Source organism: Chelon labrosus, assembly GCF_963514085.1.
Source record: "Chelon labrosus genome assembly, chromosome: 16".
Classification (NCBI taxonomy): domain Eukaryota; kingdom Metazoa; phylum Chordata; class Actinopteri; order Mugiliformes; family Mugilidae; genus Chelon; species Chelon labrosus.
The window spans coordinates 3,324,678-3,350,237 of record NC_140349.1 but is presented as its reverse complement, the minus strand read 5'-3'; the positions used below and the strand labels follow the sequence as shown (position 1 = coordinate 3,350,237).

General features: G+C 43.0%; 2 protein-coding genes across 2 annotated transcripts; both read left to right on the top strand.

The window, feature by feature from the left end:
* Positions 1-6,735: 6,735 nt before the first annotated feature.
* On the top strand, positions 6,736-12,041 carry LOC311500945 (uncharacterized protein; the record flags this gene model as incomplete). Its single annotated transcript, XM_084562582.1, has 6 exons — positions 6,736-6,831; positions 9,420-9,836; positions 10,721-10,819; positions 10,875-11,072; positions 11,574-11,584; positions 11,677-12,041. 6 exons carry the CDS (start codon positions 6,736-6,738, stop codon positions 11,867-11,869), a joined length of 1,014 nt encoding a protein of 337 aa, XP_084418708.1. The 3' UTR covers positions 11,870-12,041.
* A 6,147-nt stretch (positions 12,042-18,188) lies between these two features.
* Positions 18,189-20,544, top strand: LOC311500944 (serine/threonine-protein kinase SBK2-like; the record flags this gene model as incomplete). Its single annotated transcript, XM_084562581.1, has 5 exons — positions 18,189-18,230; positions 19,086-19,230; positions 19,316-19,518; positions 19,595-19,756; positions 19,874-20,544. 5 exons carry the CDS (start codon positions 18,189-18,191, stop codon positions 20,513-20,515), a joined length of 1,194 nt encoding a protein of 397 aa, XP_084418707.1. The 3' UTR covers positions 20,516-20,544.
* Between the last annotated feature and the right edge of the window lie 5,016 nt (positions 20,545-25,560).

Here is a 25,560-nt window from a genome sequence, read left to right as displayed (position 1 = left end):
TAGGAAGAGTGACTGTTAGCTTGGAGGCTAGGAAGAGCTACCGGTAACTGGGAGGCTAGGGAGAGTGACTGTTAGCTGTGAGGCTAGGAAGAGCTACCATTAGCTTGGAGGCTAGGAAGAGTGACTGTTAGCTGTGAGGCTAGGAAGAGCTACCATTAGCTTGGAGGCTAGGAAGAGTGACTGTTAGCTTGGAGGCTAGGAAGAGCTACAGGTAACTGGGAGGCTAGGAAGAGGTACCGTTGGGTAGGAGGCTAGGAAGAGTGACTGTTAGCTGGGAGGCTAGGAAGAGTGACTGTTAGCTTGAAGGCCAGGAAGAGCTACCATTAACTGGGAAGCTAGAAAGAGCTACTAGTAACTGGGAGACTAGGAAGAGGTACTGTTAGCTTGGAGGCTAGGATGCTTGGAAGAGCTAAAATCTGTCTTAGACTTAGACCAACTTTATTTGTCAGTTAGATTTACATCAAAATGATTTTTCGGTGCAGAACCTCCTTCCAGAGGCCAGCAACGAGAACAGTCCATGGTGGTGGGGGGGAGGGGTCTGAGGTGAAGTGTCCTGGATGGAAGGAAAGGAAGCCCCGATGATTGTCCTCACCACCCTCTGTAGGGACTTCCAGTCGGAGGTGCTACAGGCCCCTGACCAGACAGATGCAGCTGGTCAGTGCTCTCTATAGTGTCTGTAGAAGGTGGTGAGAATGGGAGCAGGTACGCTGCTGGGTCCGTTATCTGCACCCCCAGGAACCTGGTGCTGCTGACGATCTCCACCCCGATGATCTCTTTTGTTTTTGCAGGATCAAGTTGCCGGTCTCACACCTGTCCACCAGATGTTTCACCTCCTCTCTGTTAGCCTGGTCATTGTTGTCGTTGATGACGTCCACTGCTGTTGTGTCATCTGCAAACTTCATGATGTGGTTTGTAGTGAATCTGACGCTGCAGTCGTGGGTCATCAGCGTGAACGTCAGCGGACTCAGGACGCACACACTGAGGTCTGTTGGTGAGGAAGTCCAGCAGCCAGTTACTGTACACAGGTAGGTGCTGAAACCAACGGGGGGGGGGGGGGCAGTTTATTTATCGCTGACCATCAGCTTGGTGTGTTGCCGCCTTTTAAATGAATATAGATTAGACAATAAATGGAGGTGAGGCCAGCATTCGTAGCCATTAGCTCCAATTCTGCTGCCCACAAACATCCGAGACACATTTCTGTCTCTTCAAATGCAGCACTAGCGGACGTCTGCCAGACAAACGTCACTGAAATCTTTATGTTAACGCTGCAGAACTTAACGGGCGTGTCGCATCCGTTTTTCCCGAGAAAGACATATGATGTATATTTGAGCAATATTATTATCTGTCATCTGTCATGGAACGGAAACTCTCCGTTCAGGAAGTTATAAAACTTTGAAGTAATAGTAAAAAGTCAAAAAATAAATAAATTCTAGAAATTCCACAAAAGCAAATGCGTAGAAATGTGTCAAAAACAGAAGTGAAACAGTTTTATCACCAAGTTTTTATAAGTTCAGTCAGGAAGTCAGTGTGTGAGATTACTGTCTTTGATCAGCTTCTGTAGATTTATTAGAAGCGGATGTCTTTATGTCTGATTTACAGAGAAGAAGAAGAATATGTGTGTGATCTAAAACTCTCAATACAACACCACTGAACAGGTTTCTTCTTCTTGACACTTTTCAGTTATCTGAGTTCTCCTGTTATTTTAATTTCTGCCACATTTCTTAGTTTTGTTTTTGAATAAAAGGCTTTAAAAGAAGAAGCGCATGAGGTGATGGCTGATTCTTGAGAAGGAGGAAGGGAGGTAGGGAGGAAGGAAGGAAGGGAGGGAGGGAGGGAGGAAAAGTGAGAATTGAGAATTGCTCAATTTGGTATTTTTTATTTTATTGTTATGATTATAATTATTCAGAGGACTTTAATTCAGAGACAAACAAAGCAGGCAGTTAGAGAGGAGGGTTGGAGGGGTTGGTTGGGGCAGGAGGGGAGGGGGGGAGGAGGGGGGGGGGGGCAGCGTGGGCGCCGATGTTTGAATGGCGACGGAGGCTGATGACTCAGGTGATGTGTCATACTCCAATGCTATAAAAGGGAACTTTTACATTTTGGCCACACAAACACAATCACACACACGTACAGTACACACTCTGGACCCAGAGGGTTTGTTTACTACAGCGGCAGAAGAAAAATGAAACGTAAGTGAGTTTATGATTCTTTAAGACCTGAGATGTGAGTGTTTGTGTGATTATAGTTACCAGGGAGGGAGGGAGGGAGGGGGAGAGAGAGGGAGGCAGGGAGGAGAGGGGGGCTTTAACACACGTGGTTTTTACTTTTACTTTTAACCTGAGAAAGTTTGAGTCTGTGAATGAATGAATTAATGAATGAATACATGAATGTGAAGTTGGATCCGTGACTGATGAACGCTAGCTGCAGTCTGAACGTGTTTTCACCGGTTTTGTTTGAATTTCATGAATGACCCGCTGTTTGTTTTCAGGCTGGGCTCTGATTGGTTGGTATGCTTGTGTGTGTGTGTGTGTGGGTGAATGTGTGTGTGTGTTGCATTAGGGGTTTCCCCATGTGGTCCATGGATGGTAGTAGTGCACTTTAACAGATACTGAGTCGTAGCTAAAAAACTTTAAAGACCTGCGTTTGCAATTCTGGCGCATCTTTGGATTCACTTGTTTTGTAGAAAATAACACAGTTTAAAAGTGGTTCAAACATAAGGAGCGTGTCCCTCCAAAGGGCCGCAAGACAGAAAACATTTACGATTAAATACAGCAACAAATGACACGTACCTTGAAGTAGTACTGTGATATATTCACTCGTAACTGTGCTGTTGAAGTAAAATCTAAGTGACGCAGATTTTTGTTCAGACCTTTGCAGCATTTTCCGTCTTCCTGCTCTGTCCGGTGTCATTGCACCCCACTCTTTTGTCCCTTTTGTGTGGTTAAAGTGCAGAGGAGTCGTAAATTCTCGTAGTGAACTACACCTCGACTTCCTCATTCCACCTGCCGGCGCCGGCGACCAAAGGTGTTTGGAGGAGATTTAATAATGAAACTGAACGTGTGCAGGGGTCAGAAACAGATTTTACAGTAAACAGAAGTTGTGTTTAAATAGTGAACTCCTTGCTCCGAGAATGCAGAATTATTTTTCTCAGTGTTATCTAAGGAAATCCAAGGAAAGTGATCAGTTATGAAAGTTATTGAGAAAACTCTTAACATGAACAGCTGCACGGAATGGAAGAGCTTGTTTTTGTCTGAGAGAAGTGAGGCATACGAGTCAGACGGACGGACAGACAGTGATGTCATCATTGCACATCACCACGACGCTTACTGTAATGTAATCTGCAAGCTCACTGTATGAGGCCAGATCAATGATGTGCCTATGGGACGAGGGACGAGGGGCGGGGAGTGGTGACTCAGCATCCATGTACCTAGTGGTCAGATGTGGTACTGCAACTAAAAATGAAAATGAAAATCACTTGAAATGAAATATCTCTGCTCCATCTGTGATTAAATATGTGTAAAAATAACTTGTAGATAAATGTTTTATGGTCCAGTTTCCATCCGTGTCATACACTGTAAAACGTTATAGCCCAATGAAGTCATGTGAATGTTTTTCTTCTATTTTAACTCTCATGACAGGTTTTTGATTGCTAGGTTTTTTGATTTGATAAGTTTTCTAAACTTAAACTTAAAGTAATCCATAGTTTTGACTTCTTCCGAGTTTTATCTGTGTGGTCAATGTCCATTTAACTCGTGAATCTAGAGGCTGCCTCTATTTCCTCATTATTTAATTAGACATTATTACGACTATAAAATGACAATACCTTTGAAACTAGACTCTACGAAAGAGGATTAAACCTCTAAGCACAGATATCGGCACCATAAGTGTAATGGATGGGTGGATTTTAGAAGCTGTTTCCTCACCAGGAATTAGCTTCAAAGTGTTTTTGTGCTCCTCTCTAAACAGCCTAAATAAAATAAATGTTAAATTCCAGGCGAGATGTGAGTTAAAACTCGTAGGTCGTCAAGTTGAACTAGTGAGTCACCGTGAGTTCATTCAACAAGATCAAATGAGTTTTCTTCAATGGATGACGTGACATAATCAGCGTCAAGCTAAAACAATAAACCATCGTTCGTCATAACTTCTCGAGGTGAACCAGAGGTTGTGTTCAGGTAGCAGGTGAACTTTCGTTTCTAAGTTTTACTGACTTGTTTTACAGCAGCCAGTAAGCGGTTAATTCCAGAGAGAGAGAGAGCTGCTTCCTGCTGTTATATCACGCCGTCTCCTCCAGCGTTGACGCAACATTAGTAAACGAGACACCGCGGCATGTCACACTGGAGTTTACCCACAGTTTATAAAGGCTGACCTCAATAAACAGTCAGGTGTTGTGTTGCTTTAACAGTCTGAAATCACCATAATCAAGTTATATTTTCAGATCGTCTTCCTTTTCTTCCAAGGAACCTGAGGGTTCAGTTAGATTCTCATGAAAATGAACTTGTTCAAACTTGAGGCTTTTCTTCCAAGTCTTATTCAAAGTTGAGCAGTCGAACAACCCAGAAACTAAACGATTAGAGGCTATGACAGTGTAACGGTCTGGAGTCTCTCCCTTAGTAACTGATTATTCTCCTGCAGAGATCTGCCGGGCCAATCACATCGTTTGACGACTTGTGAAGACTTTAAAATGTTTGTTTAGACTTTAAGGAACTACAATCAAGTGACAACTGATGATTTAACATAAAAGTGTGGTTTCTTGCAGCTTTAAGTTTATTTTTACAGCGTTAAGATGAAAAATCAAAGACAGAAGGAATTTTAAAGTTAACTAAAGTTAATGTCCTTGTGTCACCAGACTCATATTCTTATAGGAATTGAGTTTAGCCGCGCCACGCTAGCTGTAGGCTGCACCTTTAACTGTTCTTGATGTAAAACTAACTAATTTATTCACTCGTTTTGGTCTCCACCATCTCCTAAAGGGAAATATCTGTTTCTCTGTTAAATGCTTCACGAGTTTATCTGATGTTTGTCAATGAGCAGCACGTCTATAGTTGGTTTATTGCTGTAAACCGCTGCCAACTGCTGCAAAATCGTGAGTTGTAAAGACATTAAAATGTTTGTAAGAGGTGAATGAACCACGGTCAGGTGATAATTTGAGTTCGTTTGCCTCCGTGGGTGCAGCATTTTACGTTATGCATGCATTTTAATATAAACGTATTGCTTCTTGCAGCTTTAAATTGATCTGTAGTGACTTTAAATGACTGAGTTTATACTAAAAAATTAGAGAAACGAGTCTGTGTCCTCGCCGGACCTGATCCTGAAACCTGAACGTTTGAAAGTTAACAGAGCACCTGTACAGAAGTTCACCAGGAGTTCTCAAGAGTCAGAAATAAGGCGCTCACTGTATTAGAGGAGGAAAGAGAAAAAAAACACACAGGAAACTCTGGTGTTTGTTTGTCTGACTCAGCAAAAGAAAAAGGGGCCACGAACTCAAACGGAAACCGTGGAAGTGCGTGATTATGTGTTGATGTTTCGTGTAAGAGTGAACGAGCGCTGACGAAACCTCCCGGCGATCAAAGACCTTCCACCCGTCCACGCTGCTTCTTAAGCAACTTTGTGAGCTGTTAATGCTGTCACAGCTGTTTACTCTGCCAGATACATGAATGTACGCTGCGCTGCTGCTGGATGTTGTCTTGGTGTTTTTCGCTGAGTCCCTCTTGGGTAATTTTCCACGAGCCAAATGGAAATAATCCAGATTTCCAGTTTGTGTCCTGAGCCGACTGAAAACAATCAGAGCCTGTTATTTCATGAAGAGAAATGGATTTATTGGCTGGTTTTGGATGCTGGAGTAGAAGAGTGGATGACATTTTGGGGCTGTAATGGGGTCACATGTGCAGTTTTTTAGCTTTAGATGCAGTTTATTATCAGACAGTCGTGAATGGTTTCACTTTAAGGTGAACCTTCACCTCAGCTGAGCTCATCAAAACTGTCTGTCCCGGAAAATGCTGTCAAACAGACTAGACAATGATCCCCAAAGTCTGGAAGACGACGTCTGACTCACTGAAAAATATGCTGCATTGTTTTACACTTATCTCTATGAGGGGATTTATTTTTTATTTTTATTCTGGGTCCTGTAATAAGATCCAGACGTGACTTTAGAGGGAGGGGGAGACGATAATTTCGCAGCTGTTCATCTTTTCTGTTTCCTTGTCCAGTTAATGCTGCTGGGAAAAGGCTGCAGCTGCCACACGGCCCCCGAACAGGAACAAACAAGCAAAGAAAATAAAGATTGAGAGGGGAAAGCCCTAAACAGGGATAGTCTGTGTGACGTCAGGACGGCGCGTTAGCGGGCCTCTGGTCCCGCCGGGGACGTCAGTGATCTCAGGCAGGAGATGAAGCGCTAGGAAACACGAGTGCAAGGGTAGGATAACAAAGTGCTGGTGGAGAAACACTGCACCTACAAGTGATGGTCATTGTCATGAATGACTTCATTAAATTTCCATGGGACTAGTATCACAAGGGTTGTGACCTAAAAAAAAACAAGACGAACGAGGAAGTGGTGACATATGCAGCCGGAGTGTGTTTTTACCCACACCTCCTCAGGTTGTGACTGACTGGGACAATGGACCACCCAGAGACACTTGAATGTCCACTGCATGTCCAGATAGACATAACACAAGCTATTAAACGTATTAATACACAGATTTGATGTTCGCTCTGGTCCTGGGAGGTTCCCAGATATCATGCATGAACCCTTCGTGGGCGGTTTTGAAGCTCAGCGTGGCGTCTCTGGTCGTCTCCATCTTGTCAGTGCCTGACTCCGTGTGGGCGGGTGATGCCCAGGTAGATATTATGCATGACTTTTAGCCACGATATAGTGGAAACAGGCTTGGAGGAAGCATCTAACAGCCATTTGAGGAACTGCACAATTGTCCCGATTGATTTTTTCTTTCCCGTAGGTCGCCACTTTAAGAGCAGATGAAGCTTATTTCATGTTAAAGCGTATATAACAACACTTTCCACGTGCTAAGCTAACGCGTACGAGACTGGAAAACACTTTAACGCTAAAGCTCGTACTTCAGATTCAGATTCGGAGTTTATTTGTCAAAGAAATGTAGAAGTAACTGGAACTTCTTTACACAGAAAACAAAAAGTAACGACGTTACCATAACATCTGATAAAATCCAGCTTTACTGGTGGAACACTTTTAGAGTCTATTCACAAACACAGCAGCTGGTCTTGATATAAGAAACCTGACACTGAGGAACAGTAAGTGGCAAACTAGGTCAAAGTTGAACCATAACTTATAGCAATGAACTACGAAGGGAAATAAAAGAAAACATTGGTTTTAGACGACTTTAATGAATGGGAGATGGAGTTTTTCCAAAAATAGTGTCTCTAGTATAAACTCGGGGCCCTGCCTTGTCTCATTCTCGACCTCTGACCTCAATAAAATCCTTAAAGTGTACCGCCATTAGTGTGTGAAAGGCAGTAAAAGTGTTTAAAGTGCCCCGACAGGCATGACAAAGTGCATGTTTTGTGCCTCCAAAGAGTGCAGCCCGAGGCGTCTGCCCCGCTGATGTCACCGCAAAGAGATTAATCTGAGTCATCCCCTCTCCTTTTCCAACAGGAGGCCCAGAGCAGGCTGGGAAAAAACAAAAAAAACAAAACAAAAAAAAAGAAAAAACCCACAGCATACCTCTCATTCCTTAACCCTGATTTAACGGTAACAGACAGGCCGTGTCTTTGTTACTTGGGGATTTGGGATTTTTTCAGGTTGCATAAACCAGCAGATAGATTTACCGACATGGACGCTAATCTTTATTTAAGCGTTAGTGTTTCCTCGAATAGATTCATCATTGTTTAAGGAAGCTTAAGACAAAACAAACTAGAGAGGATTTGAGGGAAACGAGAGCTTGACGATTCTTCTCCCTGCAGATTTAAACGTGTTACACATACCTGTAAAATAATTTAAACGTAGAAGAATGTTTGTGGGCAAACCCACGGAGATCTGTCACTGAACTCTTTAAATTCCTCTCAGCTTTACAGCGCTCGCGTCTCATTGTTGTTGATTTTACAGCCCACGACTTCTGGTTTATTAACCTCGCTGCAGCAGCAGGCAGCAGTTTTCAGCTCTGATAAATCCACCGTGAACACTTAGCATCAAGTAGAGACTGGTAGAGACCAAAACTAGAGGCAGAAAAGTAAACTGAACTAGTACGTAGTTGTAGTAGCTCAACTTTTTGTCTCTTTTTCAAATACAATATTTTTTTTAAATACAATCAACAACGCATCGACTGTGGCAGTTTTGAAGCTCAGTGTAGCGTCTCTGGCCAACGCCATCTTGGCTCCACCTAGCTAATGGACGTTTTTTGCTTCTGCGTCAATTTGACGCCGTAGCCTGATGTGTATTTCCGGCGGCTTCTCCATCTCCACAATTTTCTAATTAATTGTTTTGGATCAATAAAGATGGAACACAAAAAAATTTTCTACATTGAGATCTTCGAGGGTTGACTCACTTTCGGAATCAGCATCTAGTGGACATTTGAGGAACTGCACGTTTTGCAAGTTGCTGCTCGGTTTTATGCACAAAAGACGAATTTTCCCTGGTTATAACCCTCTTTATTTAGGTATATTCCAAATGCTTCTCCTCTCATTTCATGCTCTAAATTAACATGTGACCGAACAGCAAACGGAACTGCAAAACTACTTAATCTGTATTTGGCCGTAAAACTGAAACAGAAGCAGTCCTTCGCCTGGATAAGTTTGGCGAAAATGCAGATCTGTTATATTCTTTTTATCTGAGCTCTCTGCAGAGTCTATAAAACCACAGAATGCGTCCGTGTTATCCTTTAATCTGTGCGAATGCTTCAATTAAACCTGATGTTTGCTTTAAATCAAACCACTTCATATCTTCGGCTGATACGCTGTTACGTAATAATTGAGCTGACCTTTCAACCAAATGTTTAAATTTCCCAGAATCACAAGCAACGTCTCTGAGAAATGTGCATGTGCATTTCCTCCGCCCACGCTCATTAAACATGCAAACGACCTATTTTGGTGTCGTTCGTCCACGCCACCGACCTTTTAATCTCATATTTGATCGGCTGCTCTTATCTGATCAACTGAATGACTGTTTATGTCTGGATTGCAGGATGTTTCTTCTTCTTTCTTTCTGAAAATGTATGCACGGCAGCGCTATCTACTTCCTGTTTGAGGTTTTTAATGAACGTATGAATGCTCCTCTGGCAGGCACCGACTATTATCTGCCAATTATGCCAGAGAAATGGTTTGACGTTTTGCTTTCTGCCGTGACAAACACACACCGTCCCAACCTTGAGCTTAATCTTGTGGCTCGTGTGGTTTGTAAGTTGGAAAAAGAAGCGAGTTTCCAAGTAGCTTTGTGGTTTTCCCTTCTGATTCACACACAGCAGCTCAAGGTCAGTGAGAAGGGAGAGAAACCAAAGTTGTGTCAGTTTCAACAGCAGCAGCCACCTGTTTGTGTAGCTGTGTGCAGCTCTGAGCAGCTGCAGACAAATGTTTCTCTGCAGTTTGAAAAACAGACATTTTGCACCGAAGCTAATTCACAGCACACTTATAAACCAAACTGTTGTCTTGTCTTTGCAGTATTCCATGACTCCGCCTCCTTTTTCCTGCACCTTCTGCTATTGGCCGAGCTCTTTGTCCAGTCCTCGTCCCATCCCGTCCACGGCACCTCCCTCTGCAGCTCGTTTGCCTCGGTGATCCATCACCTGGAGATGCTGATGACTGCGTCCAAAAAACTCCCCGACCTGGTGAGGCTTCACTCCACACTCCTTCTTCTTCTCCTTAGCTCTGTGGTAGTGTTTTAAAGATGTCACATTTGTAAAAATCTGATTTTTGGATGACATGTAACACACATAGCTGATAGTTGAACATTTACCAGTGTCAGGCCCTCAGTCAGGTGGCTCTCTGGTTGGGCACAAGAAGGGAAACAGGAAGTGATAAAAGCAAACAAAACAACAAATGTGTGTCACACAGAAAGCTCATCTGATCATTCAGATCCACAAATATCTCCACAACAACTGCAGAACAACTGGTCAGAGTCATTCAGGAGATCCAGCTGATGGCTTCCAGCACAAAAGCTGTACTGAAAACAACAAAACGCTCAAAATAAACGACCCAAAATGTTAGATTAATACTTTGTTTAGTGCTTTAATCACCCAGATTGATTACTCCAGTGTAGTTGCTCATAAAAACCAATATAATTAAAGTATAGAACTCATCCAGCAGCAAAACAGCCGTTTATATTTATTGTTATTTTTAGATTTATCTTAAATGAGCCCAGATTTTCTTCACCTGCCAGCTATTTAAATAAAATGTAAAAGCAGCTAACAGTAACTCTTCCTGTTTCCTCTTTTAAATTATTTAAATACAGACTACTGCCACCTGCTGGTAGGAGCAGTTATTAGTATCAGCTGGTCGTCACCTTTTCCATGTCTAATAAATTCCCGAAAAAATAATATTACTTTATCATTGGGAAGTATTATACTATGGACTCTAATAACCTGGATTTATGCACCCAACAAAATTGTTTTTATCAATATGTGAACAGTGTTTACGACATTTATCAGATATGATTAAACCTCTAATGATTAATCCACAGATTCAGTATTTATTACTACGTTCTCTTCAAGTTTCCCCAGTATTTAAATGTGTTTTAACCTTTGTCTTCTCGTCGTGTCTCCAACAGCCAGAAGGAGAGCTCTATGACCTCGATACTCTCGGACACAGACTGGACAGCCTTCCTCAGTTTGAACACACTGCTGCTCATCATTTCGGCAAACTGAAGGTAATCAGACTAAATATACCTTATCAAATAACGTTTTGTTTTTTTGTTTTTATAGTGGGTAACTGTGTGTTCAATGTCCCCGCAGGTCAACGAGTCTCTGTCTCAGCTGTACGGGAACACTGAGTCCTTCAGACTCCACGTGGACTGGTTGAAAACAGCCAAACACAACAACAGTCAATCCTCCCAGCCAACAGAGGGCGCCAGCACTCACCTCCTGAAGATCTCCAACATCGTCAAGAACTCTCTGCAGCAGGTGAGACAATAAAAATATTACCTTATCCTTTTAACTTCTACAGAAGGAGCAAGGTTAGGTCATACAAATGGCAAATTAGTAGAAGTAGTAGCTCCAAACTTATTTTATTTAGGTGTGAATTTTACATTATAAGCAGCTGTAAATGCAAAAAGGCTGAAACAATGGCAACTGGACTTGGAGGGTTTCCTGAAAAATAAGTTTTAAATCAACCTGCATTTTAGCCAAAATTATCCGCACAAGAAATCTCTCAATTGAAAGTGTTCGCTTTCAGACTAGATCCTGTTGACGGGAATTCAACAATCACTCCTGTAAATGCAATAATCATCAAAGAGATAGGAAACAGGGAATAACCAACAGAAATGCGTTTTTTTGCTGCAACTATAAACGGCAACCTGAAAAACATCAAACACTGCAGTTCCTCTGATCGCCACTAGATGCTGGCTCCAAAAATGAGTCAGTCCCCATTGACCTTCATGTTTTTCTATCCATGTCAGCTCTAAGGGGGAGAATTTGTACATAACTAGCCTGTTCCTAGTACATCAACTCTTAAAGTTGTGCAGAAAAGGAGTGTGTCCAGTTGAGTTGTAAAATACTTCCTAAACAGTCCTCTTTGTCTCCGTCCTCAGATCAGTGCCGAGGTTCCTCAGTCGGCGGCTCCCTCGCTCCCGGTCGTCTCCACGGCCTTCGACACTCTCAGATTCTCCGTGGAGATCTCTGAACGCTTACAGGTCTTCTCCATCTGGTCCAAAAGGTTGTTACGGCACTTCCAGAAACAATCGCTCTGCAGCAGACGTTAAACCGCCGAGGACCAGCTGACGTCGGCCGTCTGCTAACGTCTTCCCACGAAACCACTTGATTTTGTATATTATTTTTCAACCGTGTTGGTGGCATTTTGAGAGGGTTATAGGATTACAGGATATCCAGCTCTTTACTTGTTCTGTGAATTATTTCAATGAAGTACTGAGAGAATGTTTTCCTCCAGGGTTCAGGAGTGTAACAAGGCGACATCTCACTGAGAGCACGTTAGCGAGTTGAACTTTAGCCTGGAATAGCATTTATTTCTTGATGAGAGCGCTCTGTTTACACGATATTTGTCGTCACATTAACATCTATTTATTAAGTTAAAAGACTGAGACTGTTTACACTCACCGTGCCTGCTACGTGTTGATCTAAAAGACGAGAAAAACATTTTGGAACAATTCGTTTTTTTAAATTATTATTATTATTATTATTATCATTCATTTTATTTGTATTAAGTATTTTATTTATGAGCTTTTTATATTTATATGTATTTGTTTAGCTAGAGATGCAGGCATCTGTTGCTGAACATTTATTTTCTATTTGTAAGGTATTATATAATATTTAATAACGATAATAATATTGAAGTACAGTCATGCTCTAGGGACTTTTTAATGTGCTATTTATGTATTTTGTACGTTTTGTTTTATGTTTGAAGTTATTAATAAATTTTTACACTGAAACAGAAACGTGACGTCTCATTGGTTTCATTTTTCAAGAGGTGATTATTGGGCGTTCTCAGTGTTGGTCGTCAAGGCCAGCAAAGCCTTCTCTACTGGTCTTAACTTTATCAAAATCACTGATTTAGATTTTAATATTTTCACATTTGTCTTATAAATATTTCCCAATAGCTTATTCTTTTTATTTTACGTCTGTCTCTCTGCTGCTGTGGCGATTCCTGCAGTGTAGCTTAGCATTAGAGCTTTTATCCAATCATATTTCAGTCGTCATGTGCTGCATGGAGTCAAAGAAATCTGCCTGGGCCTTCACGATTAAAACTGAAGCTTGAAACACATCGTAATGACGCTGTTCCTTTAACCGATCACTTTTCAAGTTGGTATTCTTCAGGCCTTTTTCGCGTCCTCTGATTGGACGATCAGAGAGCCGCTCCGTTTAAGCCAAGCTAGCGGTTCATGTTCATCTGTTACGAGCTGCACAAGCAAATCCTCCCCGTTTACGTTTTGATAGCTACTTTCTTAATGAGCGCTACCCTTGGTTGACAGGCTAAGAGAAAAACTGTAAGTTGTTTGTTAAATATATTATATTTACATCTTTCATGTATATTTTTCCCATGTTATTGGGTCAACATTGATGTTTCTGCTTAATTTGACGTACGTGGCACTGGGTGTTCTTGTCTTTTACTTGATGCACACATCTGACCAAGTACAGTCCTGGATGTGGTCTTGCCCCAACGACGCATCGGGAGGTAACTTGCGTGGATTCGTGAACTCTGGACCATAAGTTCTAAAAACTGCAGTTCCCCAAATGGCCACTAGAGGCTAGGTATAACTGATGATTTCAAGCCCAAAGCCTGTTTACAAACTGATTAAATGCACTTTGACCTCCTAGTTTGCCTACGCTAGTGTAGCCTTTTACAAAAAAACTGTGCAGTCGAAGCACAGAAGTCATCAAACAACAAACTGCAGGCCGGAGACACTGCACTGAGCTTCAGAACTGCTCTTTGGGAAACTTGCTGTTAAAGTCACGTAAGGTTCGTCTACATTAAATTAGTGCAGCTGGAGGTACGTGCCTCAGCTCTCACTCGCCTCTTGTGAACTGGGAACTGCCAAGACAGAGGAAGTAGGCAGGAACCCGCGAGTGATGTAATAGAGGAGTTGTCCATCTTTTTTTATAGCTAAATGGCTGCAACATCTAACGTCTAATATGAAGAGGGGAACCCCCTCCCTCAGACAGCGAGGCGACGTGCTGGTTTGTCAATCGTGTTTGCCCGGTCACAAATGACTGGCTGTGAGTGAAGCTGTTCATTCATCTTTACAGGAAAAGAATAAAATCATCTGAATCTGAGTTCTCTTTCTACATGTGTTCGCACATACGAGGAATATTTTGTGGTGGTTAGTACAATAAATATAAGTCCAGTAAATTAAACAATAATGATTCAACATGTGTGGAAAAAGGAAGAAAGTCTAAAATAAGAAGCTATAACAGCTTCAACTCTTCTGGGAAGGCTTTCCACCAGGTTTAGGAGTGTGTTTATGGGAATGTTTGACCTGTTGCCAGGCCTTCTGTTGGACTAGAAGGCCTGGCTCTCAGTCTTCACTCTAATTCATCCCAAAGGTGTTCTATCAGGTTGAGGTCAGGACTCTGTGCAGGCCAGTCAAGTTCTTCCACATCAGACTCTCCCCAAACTGTTCCCACAAAGTTGGGAGTATGGAATTGTCCAAAATCCCGTGGTATGCTGAAGCATTCAGAGTTCCTTTCACTGGAACTAAGGGGCCAAGCCCAGCTCCTGAAAAACAAGCCCACACCATAATCCCCCCTCCACCAAACTTCACTTGGCACAATGCAAGCAGACAAGTACCGTTCTCCTGGCAAGAGTCAAACCCAGATTCATCCATCAGATTACCAGATGGAGAAGTGTGATTCATCCCTCCAGAGAACACGTCTCCACTGCTCTAGAACTCTAGAGCTAATCTGAAGGCCACATGAAGTTTGGAGGCCTGTAGAGATTGACTTTGGAGAAAGTTGGCGACCTCTGCGCACTATTCACGACTGGTCTTGTTGCACAGGTGTCATCCTATCATAGTACTACGCTGGAATTCTTTCACAGATGTTTGTAGAAGCAGTCTGCATGCCTAGGTGCTTAATTTTATACACCTGTGGCCGTGGAAGTGATTTGGATGGCTGAGTGAATACTTTTGGCAATATAGTGTATGTCATATCTGCTGGAGACTGCATTACCCACAATGCAACTCCATCTCGGACAGTCATGGTTTCATTTTCAAAATAGCCATCATCACATTACACACAGCTCCCTCTGGAGACACAGAAGGTTTTATACAACCTCTGAAATTAACCAGTCTGAATGTGACTATTAATTAATTAAAAATCTTTAAGGATAACACACAATAACAAGACCATAAAATAAGAAGTTTGAGATTCTGCCTGAGCAAGAAATGTAATCAGAATCTGATTAATGGTGCAGATCTACTGAAACATCTGCAGCTGAAATGAAAACACTGGTAAAGGCTGAGTGGGGACACGTGAGGGAGGTATACCGACCACGACTGACCGGCGTGACCTGCCTGATGTCGACATACGGCCACAGACAGATGATCTCACTCTCAGGGGTCACGAACGCCGGCCTCCAGCCTCAGGCTGCAGTTGTATGTCTGGACTTTGATCACTGGAAGCAGCTGGGAGGAGAATCCCTCCACTGGATGTAGTGTAGACATGTTTGTGTCTGCAGAGAGAGGAAGAAGTGATGATCTGTTGACTGATGGACCAACAGCTGCATATGCTTTTACTTTTATTATTATTTATTATTTGTATGATTTAAATCCAGTAGGAGCAGTTCTTCTTCCTGCTGCCAGAGGACGCTGTTCACCGTTCATGTGCAGTCAACCGTCGTCATTTATCTCTAGATTTGCTGCACAGTCTTTGCTTGTTGAAGCTGTTGTGGATCATCCCACAGATACTTGATCGGTTTGGGATCTAGTGAATTTGGAGGCCAGGTCAACACCTTGTGCTGTTCTTCATGGTTTTTTTTTTAGTTGTTCCTAAAGTGTTTTTGTGTGTGTGTCTGTGTCAGGCTGCATCCTGCTGGGGATGGCTGCTGCCATCAAGGAGTGTCATTGCTATGGGGTGGGGGTGCCTGGTCTGGTCTAGGTGGGTGCTACATGTCTAAGTAACATCCACACCAATGAATGCCAGGTCCAGAAGTTTCCCAGAAGAACATTGAACTGTCACAAGATGGTTTAAATGTTGTTTACTTCTCCTGTCAGTGGTTTTAATGTTGTGGCTGATCAGCGTAGATACACAAGGGCTGAATAATGAAGGACCGTTGAAATGAATGAGGGGAGGAGCTTAACAACACAGGTGGGAGTATTTCAAAATGAAACAGGAAACACTGAGCCATCTAGAGCACAACCCTCCTCCTCAACATCTCCACCTCTTCATGGTCGTCCCAGGACTCTTCATCAGAGGTCTCCTTCATCCACTCCTCCTCCACCACCAGCAGCATCTAGACTCCAGGGAGTCTTCTTTAAACTCTTTACTGAACTCAGTATCATTGTTGACACAACGATGCCTCACCAAAGAAGTATGAGGCAACACACACTATCTCTCTATGAAACACAACCATGAATGACACTCTTCAGGATCTGCCCTGCAGTGTAGCAGCAGCAGCAGCAGCAGCAGCAGAGAGAGGACGGGGGGAGGAGGGGGGAAGAGGGGAGGTGAGGACAAATCACTTTGGGATAAAAGTTGCAGCAGCAGATATGAAAGCGTCCAACGAGGAGTCGGGAGAGTTTCCTCTCTGAGCGGACGGTGTTGTTCTGAAGCGTTTCCTGACAGGTGCACCCACCAAATGAAGTAAAGTTACACCGAGGATCAACGCAACTGAAGCACGGCAGAAAGATGACAGTAAGTCTGAGCTGGTTGGAAGAGGTTCACTTAATGTTAACCCTGTCATTTTATATATGTCACACATGTTTTATCTTCTTCCTGCTGGAGCATGCAGTTTGAGTTTATTTGGGTCTGATCATCAAGATTAACAGGGGTCATGATTCTGGATATAGAAAGTTAGAAAACTCTGAAATATCTGACAAAGTAGAGTATAGATAGCTGCAATTTGACTTGAGTTAAATACAAGAATGTAGAAAGACCAGATACAGAGTGAAAAGCCATCATAAGCAATGCTATAACTATTACCATGTTATACTACTGCATCGTCTGCATAAAGTATCACAATCTTCGTTTTAATATGCACAGGTTTCATCACTTTTATGGTGATGCTTTATTCATTTTCTGCAAGTGAAAATGTTTAGATCTAGAAACCATTCAAATTAAAACAATTTATTTATATCCAAAAGAAACCTTGAAGACATTTCTTGAAGTAGCGTCTTCAGTTCACGTCCGGTCGCTTTTGTTTCAGCTTCGTTTTCTGGAGAATCTGCACAGACACACGACTTTTACTCAAAGTGTGCATTTAATAATAAATATAATTGCAAATAATTCCTAACGTGGATGTCATTTGAACCTCGATAAGCTTATCAGTTATTTAAAATTTGATTTATTATGTTACCAAAAAGACAAGTTGGGTTTACTTATGTCCGTGTCCAAATAAAACTCATAGAGCGACAGTCTTGTCATTCAACACACTGGCGTTTGTGGTCTGCAGGGATCCGTTTCCATGTAGAGGACATCATCAGGACATTCATCTCTGACACACATACAGCAGGTCCAACCTTGCGTGTCTGTCTTATGTAATGCGGGCGTCCGGGCGTCCCACTGAGTCGGAGTTGCTCTCGTCTGGTCATCTTACGCCTGTCTGAATCCGACCGAGTCCGAGAGCGTCAGCTATGCAGCTCACTGAATACCTCCCCCAGCCCCTCGTCCTCCACACCGAGGGACTCTCTGTGGTTTAATCTCAACGTCTCCACTCATCTGAGCAGGAATCTAGTCCACTGTCTTATTCACAATATTCCTCAAGCCGAGATATCTCACTAATGTCAAGGTGTTTTGATCTTGGCTGTCTAAGACGGTTCTGAATACCTCAGTTATTAAAGCACAGACACCAGGAGGCTCAGTTACCGCTTACTCTAAAAATGAATTCACACATAGTGGAGGAGGATTAGAGCTTTGGCCATACGATGCCTCGCTGTAGCTCCAAAAAATGAAAGAACGTCCGGGGCCAAAAGAAACACTCGACGTTTCGTGTTTAACGTGTATATCCTGATAATTTCCCGGAACTTAAATTAAACTGACAATCATTTCACAGGATTAAGATCGTCGAGTCATTCTCAAACACTGCGGCACTCGCTTTGAGCACATTCACGGCTCTTCAGTTGTCCGCTAATGAGCCGTAATGAGTCCACCGGCGTCTGGACGTGTGACACCGAATCCAGGCCTGAGCCCACGGGGGTGTCAGCTGTGATGGAAACATCAACGTCCCACCATCAGACAAAACACAGATCGATGTGTATTCATGTGTGTGTGTTTGAGTGTGTGTGTGTGTGTGTGTGTGTGTGTGTGTGTGTGTCTGTGAGAGAGAGAGAGAGAGAGAGAGAGATAGAGAGGATTTTACGAGGCTATTAAGAGACATGTTTATACCCGTGGATCAGTGTTGTAAGCGTCACCATGGTGACAATCATCACGGCAACAATCATCATCAGGGCAACGGTTGGGTCACATTCCAGGGAGCAGAGAATTAAATAAATAAAACACAAATCTGCAACAATATTTTGTACTTGTGTTGTTTTCCTGCAGTGAAAATTAAATCTGTAAAAGAAAGTTGAGGTTTAACGTTAAGACAGTTGATGTCATTTTGTTCTAGCACCCCTCGTTTGGTAGTTCCTGCAACTTGCGGCTGACACAACGACTGAGCAGAAGTAATTTCTTGTGGCGTGTCAAGCAACTGTTCTGTGATTGGTCAGAAATTGGAAGTGGGCGTGGCCAGTAATCTCTCCTGGGTAGAGATCGTCGTGTGTGGGTGCATGCTGAATGAACGCTGTGATCCGAGGGGTTAGGGTTAGGGACAAAGAATTAATCTAGGGTTAGGGTTAGGGTTAGGGTTAACGACTGGCCGACATTAAAAAATAATAAGAAAAGTGCCTCTCGTTACCTATCTCCCACATCTCCCACAATCCTTAGCGGGTGTGACGTATGCTGCAGTGGGAGGGGCCTATGAGGACTTCCCCGGAGTTCAACACTTGACCAAATTTGTTCTTGTTTTCGCAGTACTACGAGCAAGAACAAATTTCTCGCTTCTCACGGAGTATGCAACAAGCTTTAGTGTTTTAGTTTGGCCCATCCACTAACAAGGAGGGGGGCGGAGCTTATGGCTTATATTGCAGCCAGCCACCAGGGGGAGCTCTACTTGCTTTGGCTTCACTTTTCAAGAGCTGTTGTTCACTTTTATACACTCCATGGTCAAGAACTATCGCAGAAGGAGTAGCTCAAGCATTAATCTATGTTTGTCATAAATGCTATAAATGTGATTATGGAGTTAGTGATTTTTCTGTGTTGCTTGCTCAGGCTGCCACAAAGCTCCTGGATGAGATGTGCCATCTGACGGCTCAGTCTCTCACAGCCATGGACACATCGGAGCACTTCAAGGTCCTAAAGCTGCTGGGGGAAGGCTCATACGGAAAAGTGATGCTGGTCGTTCACAGGAAGAGAGGTGAGGAAGGAAACTCACTTATTCATTACAGCCTCAAGGCAAATACACCTACATAATAACTGTCTTTCTGTTTTGGGTCGTGCAGGTACTCCGATGGCTCTGAAGTTCTTCCCTCGTGAGTCCACCTCTCTTTTCTCTTTCCTGAGGGAGTACAACCTCTCGCTGTCATTCTGCACCCATCCATCTCTGACCAGAGCTCTGGGCATCGCCTACTCCACGCCGTCACACTATGTCTTCGCTCAGCAAGCCAGCCTCTTTGGTGATCTCTACGACGTCATCATGCCCGAGGTATTCAGATGTTCAAGATATCTACGGTTATGATTTGTGGACAGAACTTAGATGATTATTTTTTATTTTTTCCTAGGTGGGAATGGAAGAGGACTGTTGTCAGAGGGTGGTGTCTCAGCTGTGCGGCGCCCTGTCCCACCTGCACTCCCTTGGTTTTGTCCACAGAGATCTCAAACCAGAGAACGTCTTCCTGTGCGACTCGGCCTGCCGCTGGGTCAAACTTGGAGACTTCGGCATGGTCAGTATAAAACGCAGTACATCTTTAACTAATCTATGATAAATTAACTAAGTCCATGTCTTGTTCATTTGGAATCAACAGTTTCCTTGTGAAACATTAAATGAATGTTTACCCCAGGTCAAAGCCAGAGGAACCAAGGTCCCGGAGGTCTGGTACAGCTCCCCTTACTGCACCCCTGAAGCTGAGATCGCTCGAGAAAACGAGGACAGCTGGAGCAGCATAAATGAGGGGAATGCTGCCTTCAAGGAGGATGAGGGTGAGAAGAAGACGAAGAAGAGAGTTTGGGTGTCCGTGGAGCCCAGCACCGACAGCTGGGCGCTGGGCATCCTGACGTACGCCATGCTCACTGGCAGTCACCCCTGGGCGGAAACAGCCAACGACTGCCGCTCATACCTGAAGTATCGTGAGTGGTTCGACAGAGCCAAAGGCCCCAATGATGAACTGGATGTCTGGGCGGAGCCACGCACCGAGGGAACGCAGGAGACGTCGGATTTAAACGAAGCAGGACTGGGTAACAAGGAGCACCCTCCAACAGCGCCACAGTTTGCATGTTTCACCCAGTTGGCCTGCTCCTTCTTCCAGTCGCTCCTCGACCCGAGGCCGCGGCTTCGTGGACGACCCGAGGACGCGTTGAGTTACCTGGGAGGGGACTGGATGATGGAGAAGGAGAGGTTGAGGCTGGAGGAGGAGAGGAAGAAGAGCGGAGGGAAAGGAGCAATCAGAAACATGAAAGAGATGGAGGGGAGAGGAGAGAGATGAACAGTCTGTTGACGACTGGTGAACTTTATGAAGACAGTAAGATTTATTCTATTAAACCTGTAAAATATATTACTTAGTTTAGTATTTCAAGAAGTCATTGTGGTCAATGGACACTGTATGTATTTATTTATTCCTTTATCAAGCAAAAATGCTAATTGTTCCTAAGCTTCAGCTTCTCAAATCTGAGCTTTATGTCAATATTAATGTAATACTTCAAAGATATTAGTTTTCAGAACTTGTAATCTGCACTTTTTGCCTTTTAACTACTTGCTCAGTCCAAAAATGTATACTTGGTTTGACTGTAACAGGTTGCCACTCTACTGAAAAGTAAAATACAAGAGGAAAAAATCCAGTTAAAAACTCATTCATTCTTCTAACAAGCATTGATGACAATAGCCTCTATAGCAGCTTATAAATTTCATTTTACTCTGAGCCAGACCTATGAAAACCTCACCACACACTTAACCTCTTTAAACATTAGGAAAGTAACTTTGGGGGAAAAAAAAGAAAATTCCAAAAAAAAAATCCCCCTAGTTAAACAAAAGCGACCTGGTTTACGGGAAACCGAGGAACTGCCAGAAGCAAAAACAGCTGTTTCTGGTCATTTAAATAACTGAAAGCATTTACTACTGTTCTGACTGCATATTTCGTTTCAGATTTGAAATGATCTGAAGAACAGTGTCACAGCTGCTGTTCTGGGGATTATGTGAATTAGCTGTGCTTGTGTAAAGATAGCTTCTTTAGCGCGCTACGTCTATATTTGGATCTCAGATTGTGTAATACGTTATAGTAAGTCATGGGCTGTATATGGACTGTAGAAAAGCAGCCATAAACATGTCTGAATGCCAGGTTAGATGTCACTACAATGGGTTTTTGACTTAAAGCATATTAAAAAAAATATCTTTGAGCCTTTCCGGAAGTAAAAAATCGTTGGTTTCAGATATTTCAATATCACTTTTCCAACTTTTGTACAAAATCACATAACAGAAATACTGCAACATGTTTGAAAGCTTATGTAAAATATTATTTTGTATGTAACTGTACCTGTTGTACAAATATTAGCAGTTGATAAAGTAAACTTTTAATGCAATAAAAGATATTTTTCTTAAAAGTTTTGTTTTTCATGACTTTCACAATAAGAGCACGTCCTCGTATGACTACACACCAGTTCATATAGATCATGTGCAGATAAAATACGCACAGCGAGGACTATCTGGAGAGGTTCCCCAGGTGTTTTTCAAAAATAGCCCCTCGGCCATAAATTCGACACTACCACCTTTCAGCGCCGTGTCCAGCTCTGAACCCTCGACTCCACAGTCCGGCCAAGTCACGCACCGAACACATTTTCTCATCCAAGTACAATCTGATGGACACTGACACCGAACATGGATCAACTTCGGACGCAGACTGGCAAATGCAGCTCTGCAAAAGTGTCCGTTGCATTGCCAAGAGTCCGGTTAGCAATGCAAAGATTAATTTCTGTGCAGAACTACTCCACTGATATTGAAGGTTGCCCCAAAATCTGAATCTTCACATTATAATTTAACATCTGCACATCTATTCCGAAATCTTATATTTGAAAGTGGATGCTTCGTTTACCCAGGTCTGTTTATTCTCACTTAAACTTCTGGTCTCAGTTTCCGAGGCTGGGAAGGCGAAAAGATCAGCTACTGTACGATTGTTTGCCAGAGAACATTTGATCTTTGGCTCTTGCGTGGAAAAGGGAAAGTCAGCAGCATTTCCGGAGGTACAGGAGGGTGAAGTCAGAGGGGAAGGCAGGAGCAGCGGCAGACCGCAAAAATCTTGAACCGCTGCCCAGTCTAATAAAAACTGCAGGAGGAGTAAATAACAAGCGGAGGTGAAAACAAAAACAACAAAAACACTCCTGCAGGGTTAATCTGCTCAGCCTATGTAAGGAGATAAATACTAGTTGCAAACTGAGACCACATTAAAAATAGAAATCTATCACAGAATCATAGACACATTACAACATTAACCCGGCACGTGGTTATTTTTTAATATAACAACGTGACACCGGTAAGTAAACCTCATGTTTTTTTTTTTTTTAAGTTTATTCCTGAAACAGTTTAGGAAATTCCCAGATGGTTAGAAAAAGAAAAGCTCCTTTTTACGACTTAGTCATCAAGTTCTCTCTCTTATAAAACAGTTTTTATTAATGTAGAAACCACACTTTTGTTGTCAATGGGCAACTGCTTGGAGCTCCAGGCCTGTAGGGGGCGCTGATCAACTTGAAACTACAGCAGTGGCAATGTGTTAAATCGTCAATAGGAGACCTGACACACACAACGCTGCACACAAAATCCTGTTGCATGACGTGTGCATTACTCTTTCCACTAACGGTTAGCATTAGTCAGCTAAGCTAGCAGAGCAGTGTGTCCAGCTTTGTCGTCCGTGACCAAGTCTTCACGCTTATGGCCCCCAACAGGCTGCAGAATAGCCTCTGCTTGTCAAAGTATTTTTTTTTGTTTGGTGTCTTTGCCCCATTATGATGCACCAAGACATGATAGGCTCACTGTTGCCCCCTTGTGGCTGGAGGGCAGGAAACAGCTCCATGTTTTCCCCGACGACCACAAGCAGAATAAATTTGGATGCTTCCCCTGCTAGCTTTATTTTTCACTTTTACAGGACAGGATGAAGACGGCGTGTTTTGACAAATATATGGTTAACTGGCTAGTTATTGTTTATCTAATTGTTTTTAGGCGCCTTTAATGTTTTTTTCCTGCAGTGCCAAAACCTGCAGTTCATCTAATGTCCACTAGAGGCCCGACTCCAAAAATGAGTCAATCCACATAGACCGCCATGTTTAAATGTCCAACTTTAGAGCAGAAACAACTTTCTTTACACCCTGGTTTTGGTCTCTATAGTTAATTTCTCCACTCATGACAACATAACTCACCTGTTTAGATTATATCAAGGGTATGCGTGGCTGCTTTGAGTGACAGGTTGGCGTATTTAATTGGCATTTATGACGTAGCCAGGAGTCAGGCTTTGCCAAGATGGCGACGACGGCCGGAGACACCACTCTGAGCTTCAAGTGCTCTTCGGTGAAACCCAAGGGTGACGACATGGAGGGTTTCCTCCACCCTTATACCTGATCAACGGGGAATTAGAGTTTGTGATTAATTCTGATATGAAAACAAACTAATTTTACAGTTTATTTTTTACATGTCAGTTTAAATCCAGCGCTATAGAGGCTCCAACTGAGGCCTCTGACAACTCTACATAACATAAAGTATATATCATGTTTACACAGCACATACAGACACCTTGTAAATCCCTCGCAAGTCTCGTAATCTCTTAACGTCGTAACTTCAGTTTGCTTTCCACGTCAGCGCGTGAATGTAAAGCTAGAAACAAGGTCGGTTTCTTTAGTTCCTGAAGAGTCACAAAACATTAAACAAGTATTTATCTTAACATTTAGTTTTATTAGATAGTGAGATGCAGGCATGAGAAGACACCAGCGCTGTATCCATACACGCTCACCCTCCGTCTATAGACTTACGCCTAAATCTTCCTGTCAAAGTGTTGCTTCGGGTTTCACCGAGAACCTCAAAGTAAAAAGTGTCTCTAACTTTTAACCTTTTTAAACCCGCCCCCGTCCTCATCCCAGCTCCTAAATCATCATAACATAACATCATGGAGGGTTTTTTTCCAGCTCCTCCTTACACTTGATAAAGAAATAAAGAGATCATGCGTGAGGAAGGAGGAACACCTTCAGGTTTAACCTCCAAAAACCAACCCTGAGCCAAAACCCATGAATCAGCGAGCTCGTTGAGGGGAGACAGTTTGATTGTCGTATCACTTCTGGAGCTGGAGGGGGGGTGAGGGTCCGTGCTCCTCTCCTGACATTTCACCCGATATGTTGCTTTAACGCTATGTGGCTGGACCATGTTGTGTGTCTGACAAGCTGACTAGAGCGCACAGTATGAATGCATCATATAACTTTATGGAAGCAATAAAGAAAAGACGACGTTTAAGGGAAAGAACATGAAAAAGCTTTCTATTTAGCTGCAGCAAAAGTAAAGTTTTCACTCATAGAAACCTGCAACAACACAAGGACTCATCCTCAAACGTCTGCACCAAACTTCACACAGTATTTTTAGATTTTATATCACTTAATATTTCATATAATCCAAACCCTGCGGCGTCCCTGGTTCACAGCTGACTTTGAAGGAACTTGTTTGGATCTGAAGGAGGGAATCGGATCTCGCCTCATGGGTACAGGTCGTCTTCTGACCGGGCCCCGGGGCCAAGCTCTCCTCGGCCAGGAGAAGAATTTACTTGTCTGTTTATTTTATGAAGTGCTGATGTGCGTAGCTGTGCTAAGGTTAGACTCCATGTCCGGCCAGCGCCACGCTGACTGGTAATCCTTCATTTATATTAACGTATAATGTCTAGCTGCAGCCATGTCCCTTTGGTTAACTGGTACATTCTCCAGTTAGGTACATGCTCAGATCAGCCATAACATTATAACTACTGACAGATGAGTAGGAATAGCTGGATTTCATGGCTCCTGTCTGTAGGTGGGACATATCAGGGTGGAGGTGAACATCTTGTCCTCAAAGTGGAAAGGGTTTCACCAAATTGGGATGTCTAGACGACTGGGAAGAAGGGAAGAGCTTGGTGGAGGAGCAGACCATGCACAATATCCAACAAAGGTTAAAAAAGGCACCTGGACTTGTAGACGTTTCACCACTCATCCGAGTAGCTTCTTCAGTTCTAGGGACTGAGTGGTGAAACGTCTTCTCAAAAAAACTCTGCAAGTCCAGTTGCCTTTTTTAACCTTTGTTGGATATACCATGACCTGGATGACTGAGAACCTTCACAGACAGACCGTGCACAACCTTTCATGGGAGCGGTAATGATAAGAGAGTGGCCTCTTTAAGCAGGGCAGGGCTCCATGCCACAAATCTGGTTTGAGGAACACAACAAAGAGTTCAAGATGTCCCGACCTCCAAATTCTCCCACAGATGTCCCCCACCTCTCATCTTAGAGCAGGACCCAGGCCTCGACGGATCAGGGCT